The sequence below is a fragment of the Miniopterus natalensis genome, chromosome 21 (assembly GCF_054644295.1).
Source record: "Miniopterus natalensis isolate mMinNat1 chromosome 21, mMinNat1.hap1, whole genome shotgun sequence".
NCBI lineage: Eukaryota > Metazoa > Chordata > Mammalia > Chiroptera > Miniopteridae > Miniopterus > Miniopterus natalensis.
Genome location: NC_142101.1, coordinates 10299528 through 10319481, shown reverse-complemented (window position 1 = coordinate 10319481; position 19954 = coordinate 10299528). Strand labels below are relative to the sequence as shown.

At 36.6% G+C, this 19954-nt stretch overlaps 1 protein-coding gene across 11 annotated transcripts in view; it reads left to right on the top strand.

Moving 5' to 3' along the window:
• Nucleotides 1-19954, top strand: part of CEP170 (centrosomal protein 170) — an 84740-nt gene that overhangs the window by 10839 nt on the left and 53947 nt on the right. For 2 of the 11 annotated variants that reach the window (XM_087829031.1, XM_087829025.1), the window contains exons 1-4: nucleotides 5153-5516; nucleotides 5629-5774; nucleotides 9699-9788; nucleotides 17103-17184. In XM_087829031.1, the coding sequence (XP_087685157.1) occupies nucleotides 5670-5774; nucleotides 9699-9788; nucleotides 17103-17184 (277 nt within the window). In that variant the 5' untranslated portion in view covers nucleotides 5153-5516; nucleotides 5629-5669. Of the gene's footprint in view, nucleotides 1-5142; nucleotides 5517-5628; nucleotides 5775-9698; nucleotides 9789-17102; nucleotides 17185-19954 lie in introns of those variants that run through there. The other 9 variants (XM_087829027.1, XM_087829026.1, XM_087829023.1 and 6 more) reach the window with 7 other exon arrangements.

Sequence of the window (19954 nt, the reverse complement as noted above, 5' to 3'; positions counted from 1 at the left end):
CAAAGGAAGTACTTAATAAGTGTTTGAATCAGGTCTTAATCGACTTAATGATGCCAAACAACAATATGAATTTTTAACATGGTTGTACAGTTCCACAAAAGAGAGCCAGTCAGACTTTACGTTTTTCATAAACTGGCAGAGAAAATTTGGCAAGAACTTTTAATGTCTAGATAATTTATGGACAAGTATAACGTTGTCTCAAGCATTTTCTTCAAGCACTTTATAAAATGATTTTTATGGAGAAATGATGTTTAGCAAATCACTGATTTTCCCATCAAATCTGTTTGAAAATATTTAACAAACTCAGATATAGAATGTATGACTGTTGATAGTTGGCATGTCATCTTCACTTATTTTTTATTTAAAAAATTTTTACAATCAAACGCTATTTCAGGCGGAAGTTATAAATTACCGTTTTTCTCAATATGTATTTGCTTTAACTTTTTTTAAGTTAGCCATATATATATATATATATATATATATATATATATATATATGGCAGATGATAAAGGCAAAATTTGGAGCACTCATTCCAAAATAATCATCAGTATATAGAAGCAAAAATTTTCCCAGTACCGAGTTTGTTCACACGAGCATGGAACAAGTATCTTGGTAGGTATCCAACAAAAGCACAGCTGTGGATTTATTTTTTTGGATGAGTTGTAGTTTCAAGTGGAGGTGGGGATTTAAAAGAAATACATTTTTTCCCAAGAGTATATTTCATTGTTGGTCCCAGGTCAAGTTAATTATACAGCAGAGCTGCATTTTTGAATATGTCTAAGTGATGTTTCCCTGGACCACCCAGCATCACCCCGAAACTGTTGCATCATGCTGTTCTCTTTGTTTTTTCATGTTCCTCTCTTCCCATTGTCACTGGAGTTGTTGTATTTATTTACTTAGCTTTGTCTATTATTGCTTCTATGAAAGTAGGAACTTTTTCTGTCATGATCATCACTTTCTCCCTGTTATCTATAGTACTACTTAAATACTTGTGAATGAAGAAAAAATGATTAATTCATTTTATAGTACTCAATATAATGGAATTCGCTTATGTAATTGATGTGTAATGTTTCTGTCCATTTTCTAGAACTTACGTAATTTTTGAGGCGAAAAACAATTTTGCGGGCGCGTGTATATGTGTGAAGTTATTAGAACATTGTCTGGCACATAATAAATGCTGCCTATTCTAAATAAACAATTATTGAAAATTATGGCTACTGCTTTTATAACATACGATCAATCATAATTTATTCACTTCAGAAATATGTGGGGTTGAAAGGCAGAGACTTTAGTGTTGAGGATATTTTCTCTTAAGGATTTAATAAGGGGGAAATGTTAGATATGAATCCTGAGTTTATACATTTGTTTAAAATTTATTCACTTATCTTTTGGGTACTTTGTATGATGGGATAAAAAGACATGGTGTTTATAGCAGCTGTGTTCACAATTGCCAAAACTCGGGAGCAATCAAAGATGTCTTTGAGCAGGTGAATGTATACATAAATTAGGGTGCCTCCAGAGAATGGAATATTGTTGAGTGCTAAAAAGAAATGAGCTGTCAAGTCATGAAAAGGCATGTAGAAACCTTGAATACATATTACCAAGTGAAAGAAGCCAATCTGAAAAGGCTACCTACTGTATGATTCCAATTATATGACATTCTGCAAAAGGCAAAACTATGGAGATGCTAAAAAGATCAGGAGTTGGTGGGGGAGGGGAGAATAGGTGGAGCACAGAGGATTTTTAGGGCAGTGAAAATACTCTTAATACCATAATGATGGATACAGGCCATCATACATTTGTCCAAACCCATAAAAAGTACACCACCAAGAATGAACCATGGTGTAAACTATGGACTTCAGGTGACGATTTCAGTGTAGGTTCAACAGTTCTAAGAAATGTACCACTGGTGGAGATGCTGGTAATGGGGGAGGCTGTGCATTTGTGGGGTCTGGGGGTATTGGGAACTCTCTGTACCTTTCCCCTCAGTTTTGCTGTGAACTTTAAACTACTTTTAAAAAGTCTTAATTTAAAAAAAAAAAATTGAAAAGACATGATAGAAGTTATAAAAACTAATAGGGCAGTTGATGCAGTAACTTAGTTCATTTCCGTTTATAAGCTTTACTGCTGGTTCACAGTACAGTTTTGAGAGGTGAACTTTATCACTCTTTCCCCCTTGTTGTAAGTTTTTATTTCTTTCTTTCAGGAAAATCACACCTTTCTCCCACTATTTATTCATTCAGGAAATACAGAGCTAGCTAGGCAGTGGGCCAAACCCATGGAGGTCATTGGCGCCCTTTCATACCTCTTGGTACCAGAAGAAACATTGTCACATGGCTGTGTAAATATAATACTTTATTAAAGTGAGAATTGCACAGATTAAAGGAAAGCATTTTCCACTGTGCAGATGGATGGTCCTAATGTGCAGTCAGTTATTTCTTTATCTGCAAGAGCAGTAGTTGTGGGGTAAGAGGTTCACTCCTGGAAAGCCATCTGGTGGTGAGTCAGCCAGAAGCCTAAGGATGGACTGCCCATGACATGTGTTTTAGCTCAAGTAATTGCATACACTGAAGGTCATTTATGTAACGGTTGGGTTCTTTTCCCCCCTCAAAGCTAATAATCTGAGTAAACAGTTCCTTGCCATGGGTTCCGTGATGTTTTATTGTAATGTTATATGTCAAGTACACTTTGGTTGCCTCCCTCACAGCTCTAGATAGTAATTAAGATCACTCAGACTCTTCTTGCCATCAATCCTCAATTTGAATTATAAGTGATTGGAAGCAGCTTTTTAAAATATAAATAAACAAAAGCTGTAAAGTGTATATGATGTTGAAATTTAGGAGTATAGTAAAGCTGTGTACTCTGCTAAATATCTGCAGAGTTTTTGTTCTTTAAAAGTTTAAGCTTAAATATTAAATTTTTACTGCATAGATCATGAAATGAGCTCTGATCTAACAGAATAGTCCATTTTTAAAGTTAATTATAGCTACTAGGAACATAGAAAAAGAACTGTGATGCTGGTTCAGTGTTTACCTCCATCTGACCTCCAAATGTCAGCTTTTTAAGCTTTGGACAGATAGCTGCCTATGACAAGGAGATACAGAGGAAAAAAAGGCGATGAAATGAGGGGGGTGGGCAGTAACTAGGATTTAATAGCTAGTTTTAATTGTAGCAAAGGTTCAATCACTAATTTTTAACCTCTTATCCCTGGAGATTTCAAGATTATTTTACCTCAAGAAGACTTGTAGCAGCTCCAGAGCTACTCATTCATTCATTAAAAACAGGTTTTCAGACACTTACTAGGAGTGAAACATTGGAGTAGGCTCTGAGGTGAAGAAATGTCTCTGGGTTTCAGATCTGCACCTACTTGGAATTAGACTACCCCCAGTGTTCCTATCCCAATCTGGGGTAAGGACGACAACTTGTTTGTTGTAGTGTCACCTTAGGCTTACCCCTCTCATGACATCTTTTGACCAGCATTCCCTAGGACAGAGTTCTCTGTTGCAAGGTTTTCTCGCTTGCTTGTTTTGTGTACCCTGAATGCTCAGAGTACCTGGATTTGGTAGGTTTCTCAATAGTGTTTACTGAAGAAAGGGGGGTGGAGGAAGACAGACATTTCCTGCCTTCAAAGAGCTCACCAACTAGAGACAAATTATGTAGTAAGAGTGCCATATCCTTAATGCCATAAATTATAGTTTAAATTATAGCATAATAGGTGTTTGAACAAAGTATTTTAGTGCTACAGAGAAAAGAATTTTTGTGCTGCCATGGGGAAAGACTTAGAGGAAGGCAGTGTGTTAGTTTTTGTACTTTTTCATACTCTGGGATTTCTTAAGTGTTGAAATTAAGAAGCACAGAAAATAGAGACTAATAAAATTTTATATTATATCTAGTCTGCATATCTAACATTGTAGACCTTTAAGATGAAAGACTAAGAACATCAGCGTCAGGGAGTTAGGTACTGAATGGAAGATTTAAAAATCAACATAAATGGACCACGTCAGTCAGATAAGCTGAAAAGGGAATAAGACTTTTAGCTTTACAGAAAATATTTGCCTGTTTTGTTGAAATCCATTGTTTCATTGAATGTGTAGGTAAATTTATAATATATAGTATTTTTACCCTAACAGAATTCTGCATTTTACAGGATTTTGCTTTAATGCATAAATATATTTCTTATTGCAGAATATCTCATTTCACTGTAGTACAGTTTGCTTCTAATTAAATTGTATCAGAATGTACCATTTTATGGAAAAACATTTACAAGTACTATTTTTTTATTTCATAAGAAAAAACGATTGAGTAGATACTGTCATCATTCTCATTTTATAGAAAACTAAGGGACATAGTAAGTAACTTGCCAAGGTCATGCAGAGTAAAAAGTGGTGGAAACAGGAGTCAGACTCTTACCTGTCAATCTGTCTGACTCCAAGGTTTATGTTCTTAATAACATAGCCACACCCTCTAGGACAATAGTTCTTAAAGCTAGGTCCCGTAGGCCTCTGGGAGTCCCTGAAACCACTTCAAGGTCACAAAGTTCAAACTATTTTTATAATAATATGAAAACATTATTTGCTTTCTTATTGTATTGACATTTGAACTGATAGTACAGAAAACAATGGTGGGTAAAGTTGCTGGCTCCTTAGCATAGAGTGGACATTAGTACCAAATTGTACTGATAGTAATTGTATTCTTCACTGCCATGTACTTGCAGTTAAAAAAAAAAAAAAAAAAGCCAGTTTCACTTAAGAATGTCCTTGATGATATATTTAAAATGTTTAATTTAGTCTTGACCTTGAGTCACATCTTTTTCATATTCTGTAGGACTAAGTGAATGCACACATAAAGCACTTATGCTGTGTACCAAAGTCCATGATTGTCTCAAAGAAAAGCATTGTGTCATTGTTTGAGTTGCAAGCCGAACTAGCCACTTTTCATAGAACACCATTTTTACTTGAAACAGTGATTGACAGACAAACTGTGGTTTGTAGCCTTGAGTGCAGGTGCTTTTCAACTTATGATGGGGTTATATCCCAATAAATCTGTCTCAAATTGAAAGTATCATAAGTCCAAATGCATTTAATACACCTAACCTTCCCAACATCATAGCTTAGCCTACTCTACCTTAAATGTGCGCAGAACACTTATTTTGACTTACAGTTTCATCTCAAGAGTAATTACCTTCCTTCTTTTTGTCACCAGAAGCAAAAGACATGTTTTGTAGACATGATGGGATTCAAAAACACAAAACACAATTTCCAAAAAATGACACCCTCAGCACAGTGAACTGTAGAGTACCAGTTGTTTATCCCATTACATGGCCAGCTGGGAGCTGTGGCTGGCTGCCGCTGCCCAGCCTCACTGGAGAGTATTGAACTGCATATCTCTAGCCCGGGAAAAGATCAAAATTCAAATTTTGAAGTAATCCACTCTTAGTGGAGTCTCTGGACTTACTTCACTAATGAGAATTTAGTAGATATGTCATTTCCTGGGACCTGTGGACTGTGTGTAGTCAGGTAAATGTCGAATGCAGTTCTATTCTTAGACCTATTTATAGGGTTTGGTGATTGGATGCTAAAGCTAAAAATATCTGAATGTGTGTTTCTCTGAATCTCTCCCCCTCTGCAGGATGACGTAGCTTTGCCAAAGACTTAGAAGCTAAGCAGAAAATGAGCTTAACATCCTGGTTTTTGGTGAGCAGTGGAGGCACTCGCCACAGGCTGCCACGAGAAATGATTTTTGTTGGAAGAGATGACTGTGAGCTCATGTTGCAGGTAATTACATCAGCCTTCTATATGTGTCTGCTCAAAACCTAGAACTGGTATAAAATACTTTTCTACTTCTTTGGGGAACAACCTTACATAGATTTCAGCTTTCTGGCTCTCCCTCTTTTAACTCTAGCTACCAGTTTAATTAACTTTCTCCTCCTTGAATCATTTAAAAATAAGTTCTAAGTCTTGGGAATTATATTTTGAAAACTGAGAGCCCAAGTGTAGAGAAGTTTATTCTTAAGTAAGAAGTTTCATATTAAGCAGTGTTAAAATAAGACTTGTGAGTAATTCATAAAATTAGCATAGCATGGAATAAACTGAATTTTAATCATGGACACTTCAGTGATACTATTATTAGTCTCACTGCTTCTTTTGGAGATGTTCATTGTGATACCTTCCAGTAGGTTGAGCATAATTGAACATCTTTGATATTTATTGGACTTGCTTTAAAGGAGTTACTTCTAAAAGATACTTGTAAGATATTTTTGAGTGAGATGAGTAGCAGAAAAATGGATCTTTAGGTTTTTCAAGATTAGATATTTTAATAGATCCTGGCAGTCTAGAATAAAGTTTTATCCCCTTGTTTCTTCCCTACCCCCCCTTTTTGGTTAAAAACTGTAAATGAAAATTTAGAACAGAAATATTTATTAGCCTATTGGTTTTCAACTGGGGGATCCTGCCTCCCCAAGGACATTTAGCAATATCTGGAGACATTTTGACTGTTACAAATGGTGGACGTTTAGAGGTTGTTGCTACATGTAGCAAGTAGTGACCAAGAGGGTAGGGGTGCTGCTAAACTTTCTGCAGTATACACCATACTTTTTCCCACCATTACCAAATACAACAGAGAATTATCTGGCCCAAAATATCAGTAGTGCTGAGATTGAGAAACCCTGAATTATCCCTAGAGGAATCAAATTTGCATATGCTTATTACTTTAAAACTAAAGAACTTATTTTATAGTTTTTAGACAATAAAAGTAAAGCCACTGTCTAGCTTTATGGGTAGATGAGTAAGTTGCGTATACGATGACACCTTAAATAAATTCAGTGACAGAAATAGAACAGTACAGACACTTTCTGGGCTACTCAGTGAGATGGAGTAGCAACTCAGTGAGATGGTGAGCGTGGCAACTGAGAACAAGGCAGTAATAATTCTGTTTTGATATAGGCCCATTGGAACTGGACCATATCTTAGGTTCAAATCGGGGGTACATTCATCAGAGAGTGGAAGAGGTACTTTCCATGTGTCATCCCAAGAAATGTGGGAATGTCTGGTTTAGAGCTTCCTGGATTAGTATCTTCTTACATGGAAATAAAGAATGTTATAAATGGAAGCTGAGAGTCCAAGGAGACCAACGTGGGTCCCCATTCATGAAAAGCTACACAGAGGAAGAACTCTGCAGAGGGTCACTTTTGAGTATGCATTGAGCGCTGATGTTGTTAAGTTGTATGACGTGTCATCATTTGGGAGATCTGTGTAACTCGGGGAACCATTATTTTCCAGGTGTTGGAGAGCCTTGTGTGCTATATTCTATATATTTCACCTTAGCCAGTAAGACTATTGAGGAACTTTTAAGCAGGGCACCGGTACCTTTTCTGATCCCACCTGACATCCTGACTCCTTCACTTGTCAATCCCCAAAGTTGGAATGGCTTCTCAGTGCAGTGCGCTGTTGTTCTTGTATGTCTTTAGTGTGCTTTACAGTTTGAGTGGTTTTTAGATTTAATGCACATGTTTTACAGTGGATACAGCTGTAATTTGCCATAATCAATGGCTTTTCAGGTAAACTGTAAAGAAGTGGCGGTGATACTACTTTTTATAAAGTTCCTATTAATTCTGATATTTGCAAATTGTCCTAGAGAAATCAAGATTTCAGAGAAAATAAAATGATACTGGAAAACAACCTTTAGAACTTTTGGGAAGATTAAGAGTGTATGTGTGATTGTTTGGGTTTTGTTGGAAGATTGTGTTAAGTCACACGCTGTTTCTTCCTAGTGTCAGCTACTTTAGGATAGAGATTTGTATCCTAGAAAGAAGGCCTAAAACTTTTTCAATATGGAATTTAAGCTAACTGGGAAAGAGCTTTTAATTTTATAATATTTACTTGGAAAGGTTCATTTCATCTAGGATTTACATCTGTATTGTTATTTTATTAGATGCTAACCTGTTCCTCCATATGTAGCTAGGAGGTAGGCTCTGTTTGTTTGCTTTAGCTAAAAATGTCAGAAGTTAACATTTCCCCAGAAGCCTTTGTTTTTCTCTCCCCTGTTGTCTCTTGCCTTTCCCTAGAGACTCCTTCTTAAATAGTCTGAGTTGGGTTTTTTTTCCATTGTAATCGCTTATTTTGTGTGTGTGTGTGTGTGTGTGTGTGTGTGTGTGTGTGTGTGTGTGTATAAATTCCTGTTAGGATGGTGAGGCCTGGGGGAGGGGAAGCATTCTATAATTCTATGAATTTTAGTTCTCAGTCTTTGAGTGGGGCTGTGACCTTCATAGGTGCATCTCACCTTTTTTTTGTCTTCAGGTGAGACAGAAGGGCTAGAGGAGGCTGGAGTTGGGCATTTCCATTCCCCTATGTCTTAGAGTCTGGTGAAAACCTTGTTGGTTGAGTGCTGGTAAAGTTGTTTCCCTTGAGGGCAGCATTGGTAAGAACAGAGTGCTCTGGATGTATTTCAATGTGGTTACTTTCCCCTCAGCCCTCCTGCAGCAGGAGAAGATTTTTCTGTCTTCACCCTGAGATCCTTGTGGGCCTTCTGAAGAGAAAACTAATGAAAAAGTGATGTCCCCTCAAAGCTGTGCCCCTAGGTGTTTTTATCTCTTGGTCACACTCAAGTCTCCAGCAATTAGTCACAGTCACTTACCTGTAAGTTTTCCCACCAGTTGCTGGCTGGGGTAATGGTTTCTGCTTCCAGTAAGCTGTGATCCTCTGTGTTTGCCTGTCTCTCCAGTTTTTAGGTTGGTAATTGGTCTTATGACCTCAATTCTCTGATTAAAATAAGATGAGATTTTGATTTTCAGTTTGGTCAACTTTGTTCTTGCAATGGGTACAGTGACTTCCAAGCTCTTTGATGTGTTGGACTAGACACTGGAAGTCACATCTCCTCTCCATTTTGGGTACTTCTTTTGCTTAGAGCATGTCGAGGTTCACATAGTAACCCTCCAGTAAACAGTTATTGAGTTCAGATTGAGTGGTTCTCAGACTATTTCTTTCTGTGATTGTACTGTATTTGTTTTCTTTCAATAAAAGTTTCCACAGGCTTGTAGTTTATCTTTCAGATGCTCCCATCTGCAAACAGCTCACTAAGCTCTGGAGGAGGAGGGAAGAGCTTTAAAGAGACTTAGAAGCAATTTTCAAAAATCAGTTTGTCATTTGAATTCCTTTTCTGACTTTCTCCTTTCCTCTCAGTTTTTTCATGAATTCCAGTTTTAGGATTCATGTTTGAAGTGAGGATAATTTTATTCAGGAACATGACACCTTGTGTCCCTTTTCTCTAAGTCTCTGGACTCCTTATACGAGTTATGTTGTGGTTTTCAGTATTAAAAGAAGAAAATGCTATAGGGTAAATTTTTTTTTTACGATATACATAAAACATTATGAAATTATAATTCACATGATTTCCATGTAACAGTTTCACATTATAAAAAAGTACTCATACATTCAACATTTGCTGATTTAAATTCTCTCAAGTAGAATGTGTGAATTTGGTAGAAAAGAATGTCTTGAAATTATAGCTGCTTTGCTCTTTCGGGAGTGACGCCAAATTTGTGTTGTATAGTAACAGTTTAAAAGTCATTTAATCCACTTTTACTTTGCTATTTCCCTATATTTATCTAGTAACTTATTAATATAAAGTATCTAGCCAGAAATCTTTGTTAGTTATTTATTGTTATTTTCTTATATTTATTAAGTTTAAAAAATGCCTTTCAGTCTCGTAGTGTGGATAAGCAACACGCTGTAATCAATTATGATGCCGCTGCAGATGAGCATTTGGTAAAAGACTTGGGCAGCCTAAATGGGGTAAGTTAAGAGTTTATTTTTTGTCTTATTTGATTATCAGTTTAAGGTTGTAAGAAGACAAATCCGATTACATTTCCAACTTGTGTTCTATTTCCCTGAGTTTGCCTTTTACTTTTAAACACTAGGTACATAGCACTTTGGGGGACCATACAGTAGAATAGAAAACTAGCCCATGTTCCCAAGAAACTGTATAGGCAGTAAATACAAGAATTCAGAAGGTCGCTGGTGATTATCTGTAATGTTTAAGAAAGTCTCCTTTGAGGAGATGAGATGAAAGGTTGACCTCACTGAGTGGCTTAAATTTATCTGTGGGAAAACAGTCAAAAGCCGTGGCAGTAAGAATGCAGAAAAGCATTCCTGGGAGACAGAGAAGTGTGGCTTAACTTTAGAAAATAAAGGGGGAGTAAATTGGTGCTAGATGGTGAAGGACCTAGGACCTCGATACCATAGCACAGAGAAGTGAAACATGCCCATTTCCCTGAACAAATACGATCTAAACACCAGTGTTCATTACTGTGGCTTTGAGCCCCACTTTGAAGACATTTTTGTGTTACTGCAGTGAGTTTTTTCCCTAATTCTTCATCTGCTCACTCTACACGGGCAGAATATAAATAGCTACAGAATAAGAAAAAGCTGAGGTATCGAATAATTTCTTGGTTTTTTTCTCCATTTTCTTAATGGCTCTGCTAACTAAGCAAATACAGTATTGTTCATATCGGTGTTGTTGAATATCTTAAAATGAATGTAACAGAAACGAAATGTATCCCAACTGGTTCTAACTGCTACTGCTTTTCAAAACATGCATTAAATATTATATGCAAAAACATATGCAGAAAATTGGCAAATACTGCAAAACACTTTTTCTTGTTCTGAATTGGCCTGCTACCGAAGGACTTTTATGTTTACTCTTGAGATAATTTTTTTGTCAGTGTGTTTTTCTGTTGGTTTTACGCAGCCTTTATTTGTTTCTCATGGCACATAGGACTAAGTGTATATTCTTCAGGTTTGAACTGAAATATCTCACATTTGGCATCCCCCGCATTTCCAGATTCAGGCTCCATCACACTTTCCCTTGCCATACCTCCAAACAGCAGTTCATACTATACTGTCTCCTCCAAATAATTTGTTAGAGTTTCTGCAGCCTAGTGCTTCTCCCATCTGTCTTTTCATTTATAAAATCCGTACTTATTTTTAAAAGTAAAACCCAAATTCCACTTTTTCATGAAGGAAGCAAAGAAAAGGTACTTAGGAATATTAACTTGCCAATGTTGTTAACATGTTGAATGGATTAAAGTATCAAGAGATAGGCAGACTAGGTAGAAGCTGTTTTATTTTTATTTCTTAATATTTTTAAAGATTTGTTTAATTGATTCTGTTAGAGAGAGGGGGAGGGAGAGAGGGAGAGAAAGAGAAACATGGATCGGCTGCCTCCTGCACGCCCCCTACTGGGGATCGAGCCCGCAACCCGGGCATGTGCCCTGACCGGGAATCGAACCGGCAACCTTCCAGTGCATGAGATGATGATGCCCAACCAACTGAGCCACACCGGCCAGGGCTAGAAACTGTTTTAACATGAGGCATATAAGTAAGCAAGCGGTTTTTATTCCCAGCTCCTATCTGCAGAATTACTGTCTTCCTTCTCTGCACCTATAAACCTTTGTGTTAATTCCTTGTTTGGGTGCCGATTCTCAGCCTTGTATTAAATCTACTTTTGCACTCTGTCGCTGTGCTGCACTGTGAGCTCCTGAGCAGTTCCTGTGTCCTTTGCTTTTTATAAATAGACCACAGTGCCTAGCTCAGGGCTCTGCACGGTGTATGAGCCCACTAAATCTTTTTCGAATGGAATTAATTTTCTATATGAAGGCATTTACGAACTTTAAGTCTACTTCTGTACATAGAATATTTTAATGATGTCGCATTCTGTTTTTAAGTCTAGAAAGTTTCATCTTGAGCACAGGGCTGTTCAGAGGTATCTTTACATTATTATCTTGGAAAATTAGAAGTGAGAGTCACATCACAGTGTAATTTGTAATGACCAAATATAAAAATTATTTGGTGTTGTTATAAAACCAGGTGAAATACTAACTTCTAAGTTTCTCTAGGCTGTCCTTTCTCATAATTTGATTATATTGAAGAATTTTATGAAATACAGTAACTCACACAGAGCAACATCGGCATTTTGAGCTTGAAATCAGGACCTGGATTTGAATCTCAGCCTGTAATTTACCAGTGGTCTAACCTGGGTCAAACCACTTACTCTCTCTGAGCTTCAGTTTCCTTAGATATTAATTCCCATATTAGTTCCCAAAGTTGTATGAAAATGTAATGAGTTGACATTTATGAATTTGAAGACTCAATGCAAACTTTAGTTACCTTGCTTCGGCTTTAAAACAGTGAAACAGCAATTCTTGCTCTATAGTGTTGAAATGATTAAATGTGATGATACATGTGGGGATATGCCTGTTACAGAACCTCAAAGCATCACACGAATGATAAATGTACTGTCACCCAGCTGACAGCCTAGGAAAAATGCCAGAACTGACTCTGGTAGCCAAAGTCTGTGAACTACGAACTGTCACACATTTTATTCATAAGAGAATGTGTAGACTATTGTTCACAGCCCACTTACTCCTAATATTCATATTATTCTAGAAATGTGAGCATTAGGTCAAAAGGAATCATTTCAGAAGTCAAGGGATACGTGTACTGGTTATGATTCAGCTTGGAATCATACAAGTGATGTAACCTTAGACAGGTTGCTTAATTCTTCTCTTTCTCAGTTTTTAAAATAGAAATAGCAAACTGGTAGTCCTCTCAGGTTGTTGTGAAGCTATAAGTAAGTTAATATAATTTTAACCACTTTTAATAGTAAGCGTTCATGTTAGTTTTTATTATGGTAAGAAAAGCAGTTATACAAGTTTAGCACCCTGTAGCCTTTATACTTTTCCAGAAATACACTGTTGTGTTTTTTTAAAAGCATTTACCAGCTAAGCTCCATTTATAAATCACTCTGCCTGTGACCACTTCCACTCCTTCTTTCTTTAATTTTACCCTAAAATATATTCCCAAGAGACCTTGATCTACACTTGGTGTTGTTGCTACCAGAAGCAAGGTCGCTCTGCCTGGAGAGGCAGAACTGGACCTGTAGCTGATATACCGAGTCTTTTCCCTGCGAGCCCCTGAGGCTTCTGTCCAGGACAACCCTGGTTTGCCTTCTGTTCTCCTGCCTCCTCCCTCCCTTGCAGCATCGCCCCTCTGACAGCACCAGGCCCTGTGGTACCACTCGCAGCCATTCCAGCTCCGCCTGTTGTTACGAGGCTGCCCCCCAGCTCCCTGCGTCCACACTGGGGTTCCTGGTGGCATCAGACCAGTGCGGTGTGGAATGTGGCAGATACAGAGGAATGGTTGGCATAGCAGAGGAGCCTTGTCCCTGGCAGTGTGGTTGAAGTGGCTGCGCTCCTGGCCATTCCGTTCCGATTTCCAGGAGCATTAATGTGATGCGTGGTGGTTATAAGAGTTTATGCTTTCAACTGTGTGATTTAGTTGCATGTAAACTAAGTAAGTATCTCGTTTGGTTTGCTTCTGTGGGGTTCGTGGTTCGCATGGGGGAGTTTGGGGAGCTGCCTGGCTTGGGCACCCAGGCTTCCTTGGGTGGAGGGAGCCTGGGATGTGTAGTTCAGAGGCCTGAGTCTGAATTCCACGGTTCCTCTGAACTCGAGGTCTCCGTTGTTACTTCCCCCTCTGTGCCTCCTTGTCCTCGCCCATCCTGCCTACGGGGTAGTCTGATCAGATGGTGCACTAGAAAGCACACCTTTGTCTTTGCATGTTTAATTTATTAAAATGCTTTATAATTGCTGTAAGGAGAGGAGTTTTTGCATGTTTGCTCTTTGACATTTTCTCTCCTCCTTTCAGGAGACTCTGTTTCCCCCCAGATGTTTTCACTTCGTTTTTGTGAGATGAAATTTGTGTCTGGCTCATATTTCCTAAGCCTTTTTAGACCTTAGGGAATATTCCTGTCATAAATGCCACATGTTAAAATTATATATTTGTTGATCTCTGAAAGTACCTAGTCCATGGGTTTCACACACAATAGGTACTTAATATTTAAGAGAGTTGAGCAATCTTGAGCTTTAAAATGGATCTTATAGGTCATCTTAGGCCTTTTGAGTAACTATGATGTTTTAGGTTGAGTTATGTATTTTTTTAATATATCTTTATTGATTTCAGAGAGAGGAAGGGAGAGGGAGAGATAGAAACTTCAATGATGAGAGAGAGTCCTTGTCGGCTGCCTCCTGCACGCCCCCCGCTGGGGATGGAGCCCGCAACCCGGGCCTGTGCCCTGACCAGGAATCGAACCACGCTCTCTTGGGTCCTAGGTCGATGCTCAACCGCTGAGCCATGCCAGCCAAGCAAGGTTGAGACACTTTAAAATAAAATTGGCCTAGAACTGTGGCATCACATACGCAATGCACCTAATTGTTTCTCTTCTGCATACTGCACATCAGTGAATGAATCTTTTTCTTTTATTCTTTCTTTCCTGTCATTTTCCTCAGCTTTTTGTTTTGTAATTATATATAGGATATTTTGGTAAACTCAAGATATAAGTATTAAAACACTCTAAAATACTCACTTTGCAAATGAATCTGAAATTAGAGTTTTAATGCCCGATGCCTTTGAATTTTCTTGGGATTAACATTTCAGCCTTCTGAGAAGCACGTTGGAAGCTTGGGATTTAGGGTTACTCATGAACCAGCCATACTGGGGTGTGCTCTGGAGCTGTAGCCATATGCCACTTTCTCCACTTACTCCACTTATCTGTGCTCCAAATAAAGGTCACAGCTTCTAATTTTCTTTTGTAAACTTAGAAACTGCTCTCTTTGGTGTTGCAAAGTGTCGGTTATGCATAGGGATTTGAGAATCTGATCATAACAACATAATCCCTTCTACATTTTACTGAGTGTCGTTCAGGACCCTTCTGAACTCCCTCATCATGGAGGGAGCCTTCCCAAGTAAGGCATGTGGCCATCTCAACTGTAATAACAGAAGATGGAAAAATTGAATTCAAAGGGAAAGAGTAAAGTAATTTTTAAAGTTCTAACTTATCAAAGAAAACCTTGTTGGGTATTTTGTATGATGTCTGGATCCTGGGCAATTAAGTGTAACATTGTTCTGTGTTCTGTAAATCTAGAAATTCTACAATTTCTAGATATCTAGGTCTTAAACTTCTAGAATGCTGGGAATAACTGTCATCACTATTTGCCATCTATGTCTAGTGACCCTTTGACTTTTTACAAATGATTTATAGAATTAAGCAAAAAAGATAATGAAAAACAATGTGAAATTTTAATAAAATATTAGGCATGACAGACTCTAATTTTTATTCCATATTTTTCTGGTTTTGAAAGGTATATAATACACAAAATGGTTTATGTTCTTCAAATGCCACTAACTACTCGTTTGTCATGGCATTCGACTGGGATAGATACGTCCATTTTATAAATGTCAAATCCAGATTTCAAGTACATCTCTAGCTGGTATCTCATTTTTCATTATTTCCAGTTGTTCTTCTTGCATTGTCAAAATTTTATTAAGAGGATGACCATCTTCTACAATTACAGAACATTTCTTATTTTCAGATTTCTAAACAACAGTTAGAAGAATCACGCAATATTTTTCAACAGGAACTAACCTAAACCATTATGTATTTAAAAAATGTTTTATAACTGGATTTTTCTTTTCTTTTTCTTATGCTTGTGATCTGACCATTATATAAAGACCTTCCTTGAGCATTTGTCCACTTACAGACTCAACCAAATAAGTGTTGGAACACAAGCATCAAAAAGGGAAAGAATCGGGTCCAAAATATTGTTTTAATACATAATGGTTTAGGTTCGGTTTTTCTTGAAAATATTGCATGATTCTTATTGAATGGCTAACTGGATGAAAAGTGCCCTGTAAGTATTTTGTCCTTAAAGCTTTCTTCTCGTTTCTTGTGTTGGAGGAGTTCTTTCGCTGGAGAAAATTCATCTAGGATTATCTTTACCCGAAGACTCATGGTCTGATACTTTGCTCACATTATTAGCAGTTTTACCTTTGTTAGTATAGACTAGGGTGCTACTGTCTACCTCTATGAATTTATCTTGTAACTGTGAAATATCTTCCTGTTTTCTTCCCCTTTCCTTTATGCACATTAAAGAAAAAATGCTGAATTCTCAGTTGATTGCTAAACAAACAAAAAAAGGGACAAAGATTGTGTGTGTCTCCAGATGTCTTTTATATTTCTTGGAAAGATGGTGCAATATTTTGGGCAACGCAGTAAGGAAACTGAGGCTTGGTGCAATAAATGGTGATTTATCTCATGATTGCACCATCCTGCGTATCTCTGCTTACTCACTACAGTTGCCACTAGCCCTGTGTGGCTGGTGAGCACTTCAAATGTGAAGCCTTAAAAAAAGAATGTAAACGGTCTTGTTAATTTTATATCCATTATCTGTTGAAATGGTACTATTTTGGACATGCGGATCAAATGAAAAGTATTTATTAAAATTAATTTTGCCTCTTTCTTTTTAACTCTTGAATGTGCCCACTAGAAAATTTAATAGTATATGTGAGGCTCGCAGTATATTTCTGTTGGGTAGTGTTTATGTTAGGTAATGCCTTTGTTGTATTCTCTTGCTTTGGTCATTTTAGCATAGTTAGAAATAATTGATGAGTAATGGGAAAATAATTACAGAATAGTGAAATACTAGAATGTTTTATGATACAGAAAAAATAAGATCTCATATGTGTCTTAGATTCATAAAAGGGTCCAAAGGACTCATCACAACTGTAAAACAGAATGACTTTTATTCAATTTTTTAAAAAGTAAGTTTTCTTTTTGTTCTTTCGAAAATTCTAAGAATAAAACTAATGAAATAGCAATCCTCAGAAATAGTTAGAATTGTCCAAAGAAGCTAAAACTGAGTGCAGTGCATTCTGATGACATGGAGAGTTAAGGACCCTGTACCGTTTGCCAGCCTCAGATTAGGAGCTGTTCTTGGCACCATTGTTAGGTGCTGGATTTGTCTTGGCTATGGTAGGGTGGACCTCAGAGCTGCGACCTGGTTCTCTGTGTGTTACTATAATAGAGAGAAAGGGCTTAGTTTAGAATATTTTATCAGCCTATAAGGTGCACGACACATTTTGTGCTACACACACTGTATTAAGCCACCATATGGTATGTACTTCTGAGCATCAGTTTTCAGTATTTGCTTGTCTGAAATGTGATAATTAATGCTTCATATGTAACCTAACATCTGGGTTTTTTCCTTGTAGACTTTTGTGAATGATGTAAGGATTCCAGAGCAGACTTACATCACCTTGAAACTTGAAGACAAGCTGAGATTTGGATATGATATCCTTATATGATTTTGTGTATTTATTAAATTTATTCAAAAATCTTTACTCTGGTGTACATTAACATTTCTTGAGATATAAAAATTCACAATATAGCCATGCTAGAAGACTCTGTGTATTCCCCTACCGAAATACATGTTTAAAAATAATATCTCTATATTTTCGTTACTATGTTTGTTCCTAAAAAATAATCCTGGAAAAATTTATGGACTCTGCACCCCCCACCCTCTCTCTATTTTTAGCAGAGGTCTTCCTGCAGTGCTATTACATAGGTAATTTGGATATCAAAAAATGTAACTGCAGAGAGGACAGGGGAGTATTTAATATTAGCCCAGCTCAGAGATTTTCTTTTTTGGTTGGGTGATAATGTCACCAACGAATTTAACCCTGCCTTGCCTTTCATTCCTTCTCTTACTCCATTTTATTTATTTCATCTCTTTGCCTATTTAATTCAAAAATTTTTAGTATCTTATATCTTCTAAGACCTACGCTCTCCAGTTAAGTACATTAGGCACTTAGTGTGTATCGTAAAATCTTTTGTTTAAAAATAGGATTCTAAGAACTGACCAGGGTCATGACTGTCCTACCGAGAATCACTAGTTTAGAGATGGGATGTAATTAATTAAAGAATAAAATTTCCATCTATACAAAGCAAAAAGCTTTGTAAAAAGGACTATTTATATTTAAAATTCAAATATTACACATTATACCAAATGGGTGTTTTTTTTTAGTTTTAATTTTTTCAACTACTCCATTTACCTGGAATTTGATATTAACGAATATATTAAATGTATTGGCAACTTGGAAGGATTTTTATCGCTAGCAGAGAAAATGTAGTTTTAGATAAGTAGAGTTGATATTGGGATAAAGTAAATGTACTAACACTTTAAAATCATTCTTAGAGCATAATTAGTTTTTATTTTATATTTAACTTAAACTTTATGAACAAATAGTGTTGTAGCACATCACATAACCTGTATACTCGGAGAGCCAAAGGAACATGTGAAAAGTGAAGCCACTCAACATTAACACTTTTGAATTGTATATTTTAAATCCCTTCTAAAATATGTATCACATAAAATGATTAAGAATTGGCATTAAAACCTTGATTTATGGGTCATTTTCCACCAGCATAATAAGTTTCATAAAAAAATAAATATAAGTATACATCATATTTAAGTACCTCCTTAACCGTTTGGCACCCAGCTGTTTCAAAACATGAGACAATAGTAGGAAATAAGGGTAGTGATTGTGATTTATCCAGACTCGGAACGCTGTTTGCTTGGCAGTCCTGATTATGGCTGCTGAAATGACCCAGAGGGTACGCACATAATTAAAAAGTCACCCCTCATCCGAAGAAGTTAAACTTTCTCCTGAGTAATGGGTTGCTATCCACAACAAAACAAGAACACACTTTTCAGATGTTAAAAATCCAAGGATATTTTCAAAACTCGAAAGGACTAAATTTAAGAAATTGAGATGAGCTACTTGATAAAAAGAACGAAGCCACAGAAGAGAAGTTAAAATTGGTTGTTTAAACACTGTTCCTGTAGAACAGGGTCTTCTACAAGTTGGACAAGGTACTCATCTGCTAAAATAAAACGCATATTTTTCCAAAGATGTAGACAAAATTAAGCTAATAGATTAAAATTTTTCCAGTGAATGGTTTCCTGCCATAACTTTTTTTAACCCTTGGGTATATCTTAGTACAGTGTGGACTGTAATGTGGCATAGTTATGTATTTCATGGTCATATATCATCAAATAAGGGAAATTTCTCATTTTCCTAATGAGAATATTCAAAAGAAAAAGGCTTTGGCTAAAGTTGAGGACAATTTTTAAGAATAGCCTTCTTATGTCTGTATTTTTAAATCACATAAAACTATAGGAATGTAGAAAAAAGTGCTTCCCATTCTTTCATTGTATAAAATAATTGTGTTCAAATATTCTCACTTATCAACGTCTTCAACACCATGAGAGTCACATATTTTAATAATATATCATAGTTTTAAAGAGAATGTTAATACCCTAAAACACTGGAAATCTTGTCCCAAGTAACAAAATCTCATTGTGTAATATTTGGAAAATTTTTAAAATTCCCCCCACTTCTTCTGTAACTGGTATTTCCCCAGTGGAACAGCTTAATGACTTAATTTTTAAAATAATTTTTGAAGGATGTGCTCATAATGATATCTGACACCTGGTGTTTTAAGGCCAGATCCTTAGGAGTAAGTGAAACTTGAAAATTTTGCTCTCTTTTTAGTCTTAATTATCATTAAGATAAAGGATGGTATCAGAGATCACGTTACTAATATATAGATGAGTTTCCATGATGCCACTTTTAAGTAAACATTTCCTGAATAAATTGAGCATAGAATGACTTAGATTAACACTCATTGTCTATGTAAAGAAATGGGGAATTAGCCTATAAGTATTATGATTTTTAATAAGCGAGAATTTAAACTTCTGGTTTTTTATTTTTAAAAATTTAGATACAGTTGACATGACTATAGTAAATCATATTGTATTATATATTTTGTAACTTACATCATGAGTCATTTTGTACCTTAGTTTGTCATTTTTCTTAATCAGCAAATTAAAAACAGTCACTTAGGTCTGTACCACTTGAAAAGCGGTAGCGTTGAAGATAAAATCTGGGGCAAGGGCAACCTCAGCATCTCATAGCCATACCAGTGCTCTCAGGCAAATTCACGAACTAAACAAGCAATCTTGAGTTCTTTTGCAGTCCCACACCCAGGAACCTATCTCAAG